Source organism: Mirounga angustirostris, unplaced genomic scaffold (genome assembly GCF_029215605.1).
Source record: "Mirounga angustirostris isolate CCGP_5_RB_7025 unplaced genomic scaffold, mMirAng1.0.hap1 SCAF_12, whole genome shotgun sequence".
NCBI lineage: Eukaryota > Metazoa > Chordata > Mammalia > Carnivora > Phocidae > Mirounga > Mirounga angustirostris.
In genome coordinates this window covers 13,525,949-13,539,924 of record NW_026991720.1, presented here as the reverse complement: position 1 = coordinate 13,539,924, position 13,976 = coordinate 13,525,949, and the positions used below count along the sequence as shown (strand labels likewise).

General features: G+C 36.1%; 1 protein-coding gene across 5 annotated transcripts in view; it reads right to left on the bottom strand.

Moving 5' to 3' along the window:
* The window catches only part of BRAF (B-Raf proto-oncogene, serine/threonine kinase), a 186,099-nt gene that overhangs the window by 66,266 nt on the left and 105,857 nt on the right, over positions 1-13,976 (bottom strand). For all 5 annotated transcript variants that reach the window (XM_045864169.3, XM_064574881.1, XM_045864170.3 and 2 more), the window contains exons 4-5: positions 4,158-4,261; positions 3,209-3,311 (exon numbers count right to left, since the gene is read on the bottom strand). In XM_045864169.3, the coding sequence (XP_045720125.1) occupies positions 3,209-3,311; positions 4,158-4,261 (207 nt within the window). The remainder of the gene's footprint in view (positions 1-3,208; positions 3,312-4,157; positions 4,262-13,976) is intronic.

Genomic DNA, 13,976 nt, shown 5'->3' with positions numbered 1-13,976 from the left:
AGAGTGGTGAGAGCATGGCTGACTCTATTTCGTCCTTTGTCTTTGCTGTGTGTATTCTCAATTCACCTGTTTCTCAGATAGTTTTCATCACTAACAATAGTAAGAACTACATTTTACATTATGACCCAGGACATACCTATATTCAGATAATAGTATTTACCCTGACTATATATAATGTACATTAGGACTTTCTACTATATGGAAATGTCTTTCATGATCCATTAAATTGATTTCAATACCCACAGTTTACCAAACTTTTTCCAATAAACATGCATTTAACAGGATACAGTTATTTAAAAATAATGTCTCATCAAAATGATATCTTAGCACATCAGGCATTCTAGGCTTTTTGAGAACATTCGGGTAATTTTAAGGAGTGGCTCTTGTTTTCTTCACCTTTTTGTCTTATGTATCACTTTCTAGGGGATATAAAAGGCAACTGCTCATTTTTAGCTTTGTTACTTTTCAGTTTGTCTCTGGATATACAAGAAATTAGAAAACCTTTAACATTTATGTGGCGAATATTTGCCAAAGCAAGCGTTTTTCATATTTCTTGCAGGATTTCAGAAAATAGAGCACAGAAATATACAAAACATGTTCACAGGAATCAGCATTTTATAGTCATCTGATCCTCTCCTATCCTCTCCATTTCTCACTCACCTAATAATCTGTTGAATTTCACGAAGTTCTAATTTCTCTTTTCATTAATCTACTCGCTTACAGTCTTTCTTCCTGCTACTGACTTGTATTTGAAAACTATGTGTACCAGGCTGTTTGTGTATGTAAAGGAGAAAACCAAACATGGCAGTACGGGAGGACAGAGGAAAGCACAGAGGAGTGGAAATCAGAAGAAGCAAATGTGGGAATGCATTTGAGTATAAATGGTGACATATAATTGGATCTGGGAGTATACCTTTGTCAATAAAAGTGAGTACAGGAAGGTACATTTTCTTGTTTTCCTACCTCTCCTGCCGCCTCCACCCTGCCAGTTCCCAGGGACTCCTGGAATGTAGGCAAATACCAAAGAACTGCTTTTATAACGGACTAAGAAACTGGGAGGCATAAGCAGCATTGCTTGAGTTGCCAGCAAAACTGAGCAGAGAAGCAGAGAGAAATTCTCTCCCTTTCTCAAGTAGAACGTGTGCTTTTACTCTTGCCTCTACATGGCACTCAGAGCAATTGTTCTGAAACACAAATCCAATCATGTCTCCCCTGCTCACAATCAATTTCCAATTATTTTAAAGAGAAGTGTAAATCTTTAACATGCCTTACAAGGACTCCTAGGAGCAGGATTCTTCTTACTCTACCCATAACTCTTGCTATACTGTAACAACCCCTCTCCAACTTTATACCATTCCCCCTGAACTTCTCTCAAAACTGAAAAATTCCATGCTCTCTCCCTGTTTGCTCTGTTGAGAGTACTCTTCCCTTCACTCCATCTGCTATTCCCTCATCCATCAGGCCTTAGCTTAGAGAGTTCTTCCTTTGGGAAACCTTCCTGACTCCTCAAAGGCTAGGTTAGGAGTCTCTACTCTGTGCATCTACTGTACTTTATACATACACAGTAATTAAGAGCGTTTATGAAATTCTCTTATCAAAACATCTGTCTCTCTACTCTAAGGCAGGGATATTGTTTTTTCTTATTCATTGTTATAGTCCCAGATCAGACACAGTGTTGGCAAATGGGAAGTTCTTAATAGATATTTACTGGCAGGTCTCCAATTGTGTTGTGAGGATTTCCATACTCTGGAACTAGGCTGCAGCTTGTTTCCATTATCCCCTTGTGACAACGATCTTCCTGAGGCACCACTTTAACACCATTTTATGGTTAACAATTTAGGTCTTCTTACCTCCTAACTACTTTCTAGCCAAGAAAAATAATTAGGAAAAAGAGTAGTAATCTTCATGAACTGTAACCTCTACTGTTTTTGGATTCCTAAAAACTTAAAATTATCTTCAGATTTTTCCACTTGAAATTCTATAAATTAAAAAAAAAATCAATAGTAATGAACTTGCTAGGTCTTCATTACAAAACTATTTGCTACATAGTAAATCTGATTGACAACACTCATTGAAAAGATGCCTTACTGAAGCACAAATTATTCACCATTATTCACCACTAATGGAGCCCTGAAAGCACAAATCCCCAAGGAAATCAGCTCATTATTCGTCTGCTTTAGGAGTTCAGCTGTACTGATCATCAAAGCACATGGGAAAGCACTTGACGCCGAAAGGGTAGCAGTAACTAACTATCCATCTAGAAAATATAAACTATGGTCAAAATTCCATATATAATAGAAAGTAAGAAATGCATTCCTGCCTTATAGATCATTCTACTCCTGGCTTCTGCCTTACCCTTTTAGAGGGTAGGTTCTCAAGCTCTGGGCACTATATTCTCATCTCTAAGGTGGAGATGCCCCACGTTCCAGGTATCATGCTGGTGACACTTAGCTTAGGCTAGGTTCCAGCAAATGCAAAAACCAGATGAAGGGAGAGGTCCTCAAGGAGAGCTATTCCACTTCCACTAACTCATCCTTCAGAAACATTAACGCAAGTATATCAAGATGTATGCAAAAAGATTGTTTAGCCCTGTACAAAACAGATTAAAAAACTTAAATGTCTATTAATAGAGGATGGTTAACTATAAATATACTGAATTTATATTCTTATAGACTATTATGCAATCACTATAAACATAACACTAGGTGTACTGATGTGGAAAGACATCCATTTTTTTTTTTTAAGGATGAAGACTATCACACAGAACAGGACTCCATTTTTAGTTTTAGGAAAGAAATGGAAATTAACGGAAGGGAAGGGAGAAGAAAAAGAATGGAGAGAACTTTGGGCTCCCAAGGTATAATAAGCACACGGTTGTATAAGCAGAAAGAGTTTGGAAGACCATACAATAATTAGTAAGTGTTTACCCTACTAGGTATTTTCCTTTTCTCACATGATATACTTTTGTACCATTCAGATTTTCTTTTCAGTTCCTTTTAATGAAAGACATTTATTGCTTTTTCAAATTAAAAAGAAAATAAAACTCTTTAGTTTAAATACAAACTTCTTAAAGAACAGAACTGATTTTCAACTTAGGTAAAATATCAATCCCAAAATTATGCATCTATATTTCATATTCCCTAAATAAAAATTCATGTGCAAGAACCTGAATGCTTTTGACGTTTGGAAAAAATGTAAAAGTACATACAAAGTTGTGTGTGGTAAGCGGAACATTTTCCAACACTTCTACATGCAGTTCCTCTCCGGTGAGCCAGGAAATATCAGTGTCCCAGCCAATCGGTTTCTTCTCTCTGAAAAGTGTAGACACAGCCTTTCTTGGTTATCATACCTAAGAATCTTTATACCTCATGCTGAAGATATGAAAATTGGTTATTGAGGGGCTAGTAATGGTGAGGGAGGTTTGGCTCCCTGGTTTTCCATCGTTAGAAATTTAAATGGCAATAAATTAATTTTTAAGTTTACCCCAAATAAATGTATCACTCTTGGACAAACAGCAGGGTAAAGAGATGTACTCTTTTCTTCAAGCCAGCTCCAGAAAAGACCTACAACAGCAGAAAATTGATTGTTCCTAGGGTCCCCCCTCAAAACAAACAAACAAAAAAAAACCAACCAGGTACGGATTTATCTATCCATTCAAAAAAAAAAAAAAAAAAAAAGCACTCAAGGGACAACATGCCCCAGAAAGGGTATTTTTTTTTTAAAAACAGGATTCAAAATTTGGGGGGGTTCTTGGCACAATTTTAGATACTTTTCTGAAAGAAAAATAGTTTAATACAAAATGTTAATTTTGATAAGCCTTTTGTGAAACTATGAGTTTATATTAAAAATAGGGGAATAGGGAAGAATCCATTGTTCAAATAAGCCACATTTTAAATGGTTCACAAAAATTATAAGAATCTCAAACTCCAAATAAAATCATTTGATCAGAGTAACAAACACTATCATCACACAAAGTATCTAATGTTAACTCCTCAAAAGGCCTGCAAGTTTTCTTTAGGCTAACTTAATATTTTTTTCTAAAGTTAAATTTCAACACCCTGGGTTTGGGTAAAGCTGCTGCAGAAAACCCAAAAGTTTTATGTCTGAGGGATTTTTTTCCTTTTTAAACAAAATTTCACATCACATACAAACCATACCCATCCTGAATTCTGTAAACAGCACAGCACTCTGGGATTAGACCTCTCATCATCAGAGCTTTCTTTAGACTGTCTCGGACTGTAACTCCACATCTTGCAGGTACCTATGATACCATAGATATATGATATGAGGTACAGGGAATAAATTATATATTTTTTCTACATCATTTTAAAAAGCTCAATACTTTACCTTTATAATACCTTTAAAATGTCATATGGATTAGTATGTCAGATACAACATCATTTGTAAAGCTAAGTTGCTATTTTTTTTTTTAAGATTTTATTTATTTATTTATTTGACAGAGAGAGACATAGCGAGAGCAGGAACACAAGCAGGGGGAGCAGGAGAGGGAGAAGCAGGCTTCCCGCTGAGCAGGGAGCCCGATGTGGGACTTGATCCCAGGACCCTGGGATCATGACCTGAGCCGAAGGCAGATGCTTAACGACTGAGCCACCCAGGCGCCCAAGCTAAGTTGCTATTAAAGGAAAATTATGACTCAAGCATCTATTATTCATCAACTTAAAGCAAAACTGACTTTGCTTTTTATTAAAATTATGAAATATTTTAACATATAAAAAGAGAACAGAAAAATAACAGATTCCTATATACCCATCACTGAGAAATGTCAACATTTAAAGCAAAAGCAATTAAAAAAAAATTTTTTTTAATTTGAATATAGTTGACACACATTGTATCAGTTTCAGGTGTACAACATAGTGATTCAACTTCTCTATACATAATGCTATGCTCACAAGTGTAGCTACTATCTGTCACCATACAACATTATAGTATCATTGACTATATTCCCTATGCCTTTCATCCCCATGACTTATTAATTCCGTAACTGGAAGCCTGTATCTCCTACTTCCCTTCATCCGTTTTGCCTATCCCTCTATTGTCCCCTCTGGCAGCCATCACTTTGTTCTCTGCTTCTGTTTTTTGTTTGTATTTCTATTTTTATTATTTTTCTGAGGAACCTCCATACTGTTTTTCAGTGGCTGTGCCAATTTACATTTTCATCAACAGCATATGATAGTTTTTTTCCTCTGCATTCTCCGTCCTAACATTTCTTTTCGATTTTAGTGATTCTGACAGGTTTAAGGTATTATCTCATTGGTTTGTTTTTTTTTTAAAGATTTTAAGTAATCTCTACACCCAACATGGGGCTCGAACTTATAACCCCAAGATGAAGGGTCGCATACTCTACTGACTGAGCCTGCCAGGCACCCCCTCATTGTGGTTTTGATTTGCGTTTCTCTGATGATTAGTGATGGTAAGCATCTTTTCCTGTGTCTGTTGGCCATCTATAGGTCTTCTTAGGAAAAATATCTGTTCAGGTCCTCTATTTTTTAATCAGATTATTTGGAATTTTTGGTGTTGAGTTGTATGTTCTTTACATATTTTGAATATTAACCCCTTATCAGATATATCATTTGCAAATATCTTCTCTCATTTAGTAGGTCACCTTGTTCTTTTGTTGATGGTTTCCTTCGCTGTGCAAGAGCTTTTTACTTTGGTGTAGTCCCCGTAATTTATTTTTGCTTTTATTTCCCTTGCTTAAGGAGACACATCTAGAAAAACATTGCTGATATCAAACAGATTACTGTCTATGTTTTCTTCTAGGAGTTTTATGGTTTCAGGTCTTACATTTAGGTCTTTAATCCATTTTGAGTTTATTTTTGTATACGGTATAAGTAGTTCAGTTTCATTCTTTTGCATATAGCTGTCCAGGTTTCCCAACACCATTTATTAAAGAGACTGACTTTTCCCATTGTTTATTCTTGCATCCTTTGTCATAGGTTAATTGACCATATAATCATGGGTTTATTTCTGGGCCTCTATTCTGTTCCATTGATCTGTGTCTATTTTTGTGCCAGTAGCACATACTTGGTATGATGACTACAGCTTTGTAGTATATCTTGAATTCTAGAATTGTGGTATTTCCAGCTTTGTTGTTCTTTCTCAAGATTCCTTTAGCTATTTAGGGATCTTCTGTGGTTCCATACAAACTTTAGGATTATTTGTTCTAGTTCTGTGAAAAATGTTGTTGGTATTTTGATAGGGATTGCATTCAATCTGTAGATTGCTTTGGGTAGTATGAACATCTTAATATTAATCTTTCTAATCTATAAGCATGGAATATCTTTCCATTTGTTTGTGTCATCTTTAATTTCTTTCATCAATGGTTTATAGTTTTCGAAGTATGGGTCTTTCACCTCTGGTTAAGTTTATTCCTAGGTATTTTATTCTTTTTGGTGTAACTGTAAATGGAATTGTTTTTTTTAATTTCTCCTTCTGCTACCTCATTACCAGCATATGGAAATGCTACTGACTTCTGGGTATTAATTTTGTACCTTGCAACTTTACTGAATTCATTTATTACTTCTGATAGATTTTTTTTGGTGGAGTCTTCAGGGTTTTCTATGTATAGTATCATGTCATCTGCAAATAGACAGTTGAACTTCTTCCTTACCAATATGGATGCCCCATTTCTTTTTCTTTTCTTTCCTTTTTTTTTTTTTTTTTGAAGATTTTATTTATTTATTTGACAGAGACAGACACAATGAGAGCAGGAACACAAGCAGGGGGAATGAGAGAGGGAGAGGTAGGCTTCCCGCTGAGCAGGGAGCCCAACGCAGGGCTCGATCCCAGGACCCCGGGATCATGACCTGAGCTGAAGGCAGATGCTTGACCAACTGAGCCACCCAGGCATCCCTAGTATCATACTACTATAAACTTTAAAAATACTTATAGATATATATTTAGTAAAGTATAAGAATTAACGTAGCCCACATTTATCGAATGGCTGCTTCTTGGGAAACACAGTGGGACGTGGATGTTTATGAGGGGAATGGGACTGGTAAAGGGAACCACATTTGCGTATGTGTGTGCAGTATGAAGGAAATATAACAAACACTCCTATTTGTTCATTGGAGGTGACTAAACACAGATTTTAATATACCGTCCATTATACTTTTCCATATAAATATATTTTCTAAATAAAAATATTTTAAAAACCTTATGAACATTCTTTTCTAAATGCTAAATTGGTGACCAAAGTTACCAAATTTTAAATACCTTGCTTTGAAAAATGATAAGCATGGTTTTGGGGCACCTGGGTGGCTCAGTCGTTAAGCGTCTGCCTTCGGCTCAGGTCATGGTCCCGGGGTTCTGGGATCGAGCCCCGCATCGGGCTCCCTGCTCTGCGGGAAACCTGCTTCTCCCTCTCTCACTCCCCCTGCTTGTGTTCCCTCTCTCGCTGTGTCTCTCTCTGTCAAATAAATAAAATCTTTAAAAAAGAAAAATGATAAGCATGGTTTTTTGTTTAGTACTGGTTTACAGTCATAAAAGAAAACTTCTAATAGCTAGCTACTATCATATTACTGTATTATAATCCTCTCATTTAGTCTACTTTACTTTTACTTTCTAACCTCAGGCTTACTTGTCTTCTATATTTCTCTTTTCAAACCTGAAACGCATTCAGTTTTATTCCTATAATCTCCACTTCTCTTTCTCCTTCTAAAATATATATAGTCTTAGAATGTGTACTTTTTGCTATCTCTAGAAGAAATAATCCTGGCTATTTTCTCTTTTTTATCCAATTTCTATTATTAGAGCATTGCTCATCAGCTCTTATAATTATTCTTATTTCAGACCTATCGTATTTTGTCTCTGCATGCCATGTAAAACTATTTATAAAAGAAATTTCTTTCTCCAAAAAAGATACAGAAAGCCAATAAGCACATGAAAAGATGCTTAATATCATTAGCCATCAGGGAAATACAAATCAGAACCACAATGAGACACCACTTCACACACACTAGAACGGCTGTAATAAAAAAGATCGTAAACATGCTGGTGAGGGGATGGAGAAACTAAAAACCCTTATACAGTACTGCTAAGAAAGCAAAATGCTACAGCTGTTTTGGAATACATTCTGGCTGTTCCTCAAAAGATTACTATAGACATATACCAAACAAAAATGAAAACATATGTCCACACAAAAACTTGTACATGAATGTTCATAGCAGCATTATTCACAATAGCCAAAAAGTGGAAACACCACTCAGGATGGATAAATAAAATGGAGTATATACAAACAATAGGGTATCATTTGACCATAAAAAGGCATGAAGGACTGAATCACACTATAACATGGATGAACACTGAAAACATGCTAAGTAAAAGAAGCCAGTCACAAAAGACCACACATTCCACAATTCCATTTACATGGAATGCTGGAATAGGCAAATCTATAGAGATAAAAGGAAGTAACTTGTTGCCTAGGGCTGGGAAGACTGGGGAGAAATGGTAAGTGACTTCTGATGCATATAGGATTTCTTTTTTGGAGTGCTGAAAAAGTTCTTTTATTTTTTTTTTTTAAGATTTTATTTATTTATTTGACAGAGAGAGACAGCGAGAGAGGGAACACAAGCAGGGGGAGTGGGAGAGGGAGAAGCAGGCTTCCCACTGAGCAGGGAGCCTGATGTGGGGCTCGATCCCAGGACCCCACGATCATGACCTAAACTGAAGGCAGAAGCTTTAACAACTGAGCTACCCAGGCGCCCCTGGAGTGCTGAAAAAGTTCTTAAATTGATTGAGATGACATTTGTGTGACTCTATGAATAGACTAAAAATCACTGGATTGCACCCTTTGAATGAATCAATTGTATAATATGTGAATCAAGTCTTAGTCTATAAAAAAATTCTTTTAAATTATGAATTCCAAAAGCCAGGCTTAGGACAAGCTGTGTTTCAGGGTAATTGGGTTAGTCTAATACTTTCTTTGTTAGCCTTTTGTTAATTTCTTTGTTAACCTTTTGTTGGATGATTTATGTATTGAAAAGTATACATGAATGTGGGTATCTCAGGCTTAAAATACTTTAAATTTTATTAGATCAATAATATCTTCTAAATTTTAACATTCAGTGTTGGCCAAGGTCTCATGGTAAAAGTAAGTCTCATACACTATTGAGAGGGTATACTAATGCATACCTTATTCAGTAATTATTTCTAGGTATCTAACATAAAAATATTCCCACAGTGTTTCAGGACACAGATATTTAAATGTATATTACAGTATTAACTATCCATCATGAAAAATAGCTAAATAAGTTGGATACAACCATTCTAAACAATAATTTTAAACATAAGAAACAGCTCTGCATGAAACAGCTCTGTGAAAAAAAAATTTAAGTATAAGGTAAAAGGTTAGTCTTTTTCTCCTGCCAGAGCATGACCCTCCTCATCCTTAACACTTCTTTCTCTCTTTAAAGGTCTATTTCATATAATACTTAGATAGCCCTACCAATTTTCTTTTGGTTACTAACAGCTCTTCATTTTTTTTTTTTAAGTTTTATTTATTTAAGTAATCTCTACATCCAACATGAGGCTCGAACTCATGACCTTGAGATCAAGAGTCACATATTCTTCCAACTGAGCCAGCTAGGTGCCCTTCTTCATTCCTTTTTTAAAAAAAGATATTTGAGGTATAGCTGACCTAAAATAAACTACATTAAGTATATTGTCTGAGGGTGCCTGGGTGGCTCAGTTGGTTAAGCGACTGCCTTCGGCTCAGGTCATGGTCCCGGAGTCCTGGGATCGAGTCCCACATCGGGCTCCTGGCTCGGCGGGGAGCCTGCTTCTCCCTCTGACCCTCTCCCCTCTCATGCTGTTTCTCTCTCTCTCTCTTTCTCAAATAAATAAATAAATAAAATCTTTAAAAAAAAAAAGTATATTGTCTGATACAATTTGACATTATGTATATATCCATGAAATCATCTAATGTACCCATTACACCTTCTCAAAGTTTCTTTGCGCTCCTGTGTAATTCCTCCCTCCTGCCCCAGGCCCAGGCAAATACTGATCTAACACTGTCACTATAGAACAGTTTGCATTTTCTAGAATTTTATAAAAGTATAAAATACATATTCATTTTTGTCTGGCTACTTTCACTTAGCATGATTATTTTGAGATTTATCTATGTTGTGTCTATCAGTAGTGTATTCCTGTGTACCACATGGTATTCCATTTTATGGGTATACCACAACTCGCTTAACCATCTGTTGATGAACATTTGGGGCTAAGAACAAATCTGTACAAATCTTTGTATGGACATATGCTTTATTTTCTCTTGGGTAAATACCCAGAAGTAGAATGGCTGGATCATATACTAGGTGTATGTTTAACTTTTTACGAAATTGCCAAACTTTTTTTTAAAATTGTGGTGAAATACATATAACATAAAATTTAACATTTAACCATTTTTAAGTATACAGTTAGCTATGTTAAGTACATTCACATTGTTGTGTAACCAATGGCCTTGACTCTTCATTTTGAAAAACTGAAACTCTATAACCATTAAAGAACAACTCCCCATTCTCCCCCACCCGCACACCTTGCAACCACTATCCTATTTTCTGTTTCTATGAATTTGACTACTCTAGGTAACTCAAGTAAGTGGAATAATACAGTATTTGTCTTTTTGTGACTGACTCAAGAGTCATCGATGCTGTACAATGTACCAGAATTTCCTTTTTAGAGTTGAATATTTCATTGTATGCATATATCACATTTTGTTTCTTCATGCATCTGTTGATGGACACTTGGGTTGATCACAGATTTTTGGTTATTATGAATAATGATGCTATAAATATGGTATATAAGTAATCTCTTTGAAACCCTTCCAATTCATTTGGGTATATATTCAGAAGCAGAATTGCAGGATAAATATGATAATTCTATTCTTAGTTTTTTGAGGAACCATAATACTGTTTTCCATAGTAGTCACACCATTTTATATTCCCACTAGCAATGCACAAGGGTTCCAATTTCTCTACATCCTTGCCAATGTGCTATTCATTCTTTCCTCTTTCCTTCTTTTTCTTTTCTTCCCTCCCTTTCTTTCTTGATAGTAGCTATTCTAATGGGTGTGAGGTGGTAGCTCATGTTGCTTTGATTTACATATTTCTAATGATTACTGTTGAGAATCTTTTCATGTGTTTGTTAGCCATCTGTGTATCTTCTTTGGAGAAATATCTATTCAAGTCCTCTCCCCTTTTCTTAATCGGGTTGTTTAGGGTTTTTTTTGTTTTGTTTTGTTTTTTAATTGAGTTGTATGAGTTTTTAAAAATATGTTCTAGGGGCACCTGGGTGGCTCAGTCGTTAAGCGTCCGCTTTCACCTCAGGTCATGATCCCAGGGTCCTGGGATCGAGCCCCACAACCGGCTCCCTGTTTGGCAGGAAGCCTGCTTCTCCCTCTCCCAGTCCCCCTGCTTGTGTTCCCTCTCTCACTGTCTCTGTCAAAAAATAAATAAAATCTTTAAAAATAAATAAAAATACGTTCTGAATATTAGCCCTTTATCACAGATATGACTTGGAAATATTTCCTCCCATTCTACAAGTTGTCTTTTCACTCAGATGCTTGTGTTTTTTTTTTTTTTTTTAATTTATGTCCGAGAGAGAGAGACCACAAGCAGGGGGAGTGGCAGGCAGAGCAAGCAGAGGGAGAAGCAGGCTCCCCAATGAGCAAGGAGCCCGATGAAGGACTCAATTCCAGGACCCTGGGATCATGACCTCAGCCGGAGGCAGACGCTTAACTGACTGAGCCACCCAGGCATCCCGATTGTGTTCTTTGATTCACATAGTTTCTAATTATCATATAGTCCTATTTCTCTATTTTTATGTATGTTGCCTGTGTTTTTGGTGTCATATCTAAGAAACTACTGCCAAATCCAGCGTTGTGAGGCTCTTCCTCTATGTTTTATTCTAAGGGTTTTATAGTTTCAGCTCTTACATTTATGTCTTTGATCCATTTTGAGAGAACTTTGCATATAATGTAAGGTAAGGGTCCAACTTCATTGTTTTGCATGTGCACATCCAGGTTTCCCAGCATCATTTGTTGAAGAGACTGTCCTTTCTGTGGTACCCTTGTCAAAGATCCCTTGACCATATACATAAGAATTTATTTCTGGACTCTTTATTTCACTGATCTATACGTCTCTATGTCTATGCCATTCTGTAGGTTTGTAGTAGTTCTGAGATCAGGAAGTGTGAGACCTCCAACTTTTCTCTTTTCCTTAAGCCTCCACATTAAGTTCAGAATGGATTTTTCTATTTCTGCAAAAAGCGCTGTTGGGATTTTAAAAGGAACTGCAGGGTGCCTAGGTGGCTCAGTCGGTTAAGTGTCTGCTTTTGGCTCAGGTCATGATCCCAGGGTCCTGGGATTGAGTCCCACATCGGACTCCCTGCTCAGCGGGGAGCCTGCTTCTCCCTCTCCCACTCCCCCTGCTTCTGTGTGCTCTCTTTCTCTGTCAAATAAATAAATAAAATATTTTTAAAAAAGGAACTGTATTAGATAAACTACCAAATTGTTTTACAAAGTGGCTGGACCATTATACAGTCCCACCAGCAATGAATGAAAATTCCAGTTATTCCACATTCTCGCAAATAGTTGGTACGGCCTCTCTTTCATTTTAGCCATTCTAGTAGGTATATGGTGTTATCCTTGTGCCTTTATTTTGCATTTCCCCAGTGACTAATGATGTTGAGCATCTTCTAGTGTATTTATCTACTATCTACATATCTTCTTTGGTGAAGTATCTGTTCAAATCTTTTGCTTATTTTTTGAGTAATTTGCTTTCCTATTATTAAGTTCTAAGAGCTCTTTGTATGCTCTGGATACATGTCTTTAATCAGGTGTATGTTTTGCAAAGACTAATCTGTGGTTTGTCTTTTTATTCTCTTAACACTGTCTTTTGAAGAGCGTAAGTTTTTAATTTCAGTGAAGTCTAATTCATGAATATGTTACTTTTCATTCCTTCCTCTGTATTCAACTTTCTTTCTAAATTAATTTTTGGGTAGTTCCTTCCAGCAGAGCCTCAGAAAGGTAAATTCTCATCCGGAAAGGACTTTATTGTACTTTCAACTCATACTTTATCTAAGCAACTTACAGGCATTTCTCAGCATTCTGAGTATACTAGTCTATTGTCTTCTGGCTTCTACAGCTGCTACAATGAAAATTTTTTGATAATATAATTGAGAATTTTTTAAAGATAATTTTTTCCCTGAATGGTTTTAAAATACTATCCTTTCATTTTGCTGTATCTAATAATTATATTGAAAATTATTTACATCATTTAGGGCCTTTGTTTCCCAAATCTATTTAGATTTATGTCTTTCACAAATGATAGCCATCATTTCTTTGAATTTTGCTCTACTCTTTTATTTCTATTCTCACTTTCTGGAACTCCTCTGAGGCATATAATGAAACTGTTCACTCCATCTTTCATATCTCTTATCCTCTCTATTACAGTTTTTTAATTTTTTTTTTACTCTCGTTCCTTCTTTAGTTTACTAATTCTCCCTTTAATCTACTTTTTACCTCATCCACTTAGTTTTTTAAAATATTTTAATTTTTTTTTTTAAAGATTTTATTTATTTATTTGACAGAGAGATAAGAGAGACAGCACAAGTAGGCAGAGTGGCAGGCAGAGGGAGAGGGAGAAGCAGGCTTCCCACTGAGCAGGGAGCCCGATGCGGGGCTCGATCCCAGGACCCTGGGATCGTGACCTGAGCCGAAGGCAGCCGCTTAGCCGACTGAGCCACCCAGGCGCCCCTAAAATATTCTAATTTTTATTTAGCATTTCGATATTTCTTCTGTAATATGATGTAATTATTTGACATACTGAGATTTTATTTAAAGTTACCTTGCTACTTCCTCAAATCAGTATCAATTTATATTCGTTAGTTTTTTTTCCCTAGTGGCAACTATTTCTTTTGAACTTTCTATTTTTTCTTTGGTCTAAGTTCTTTGAATT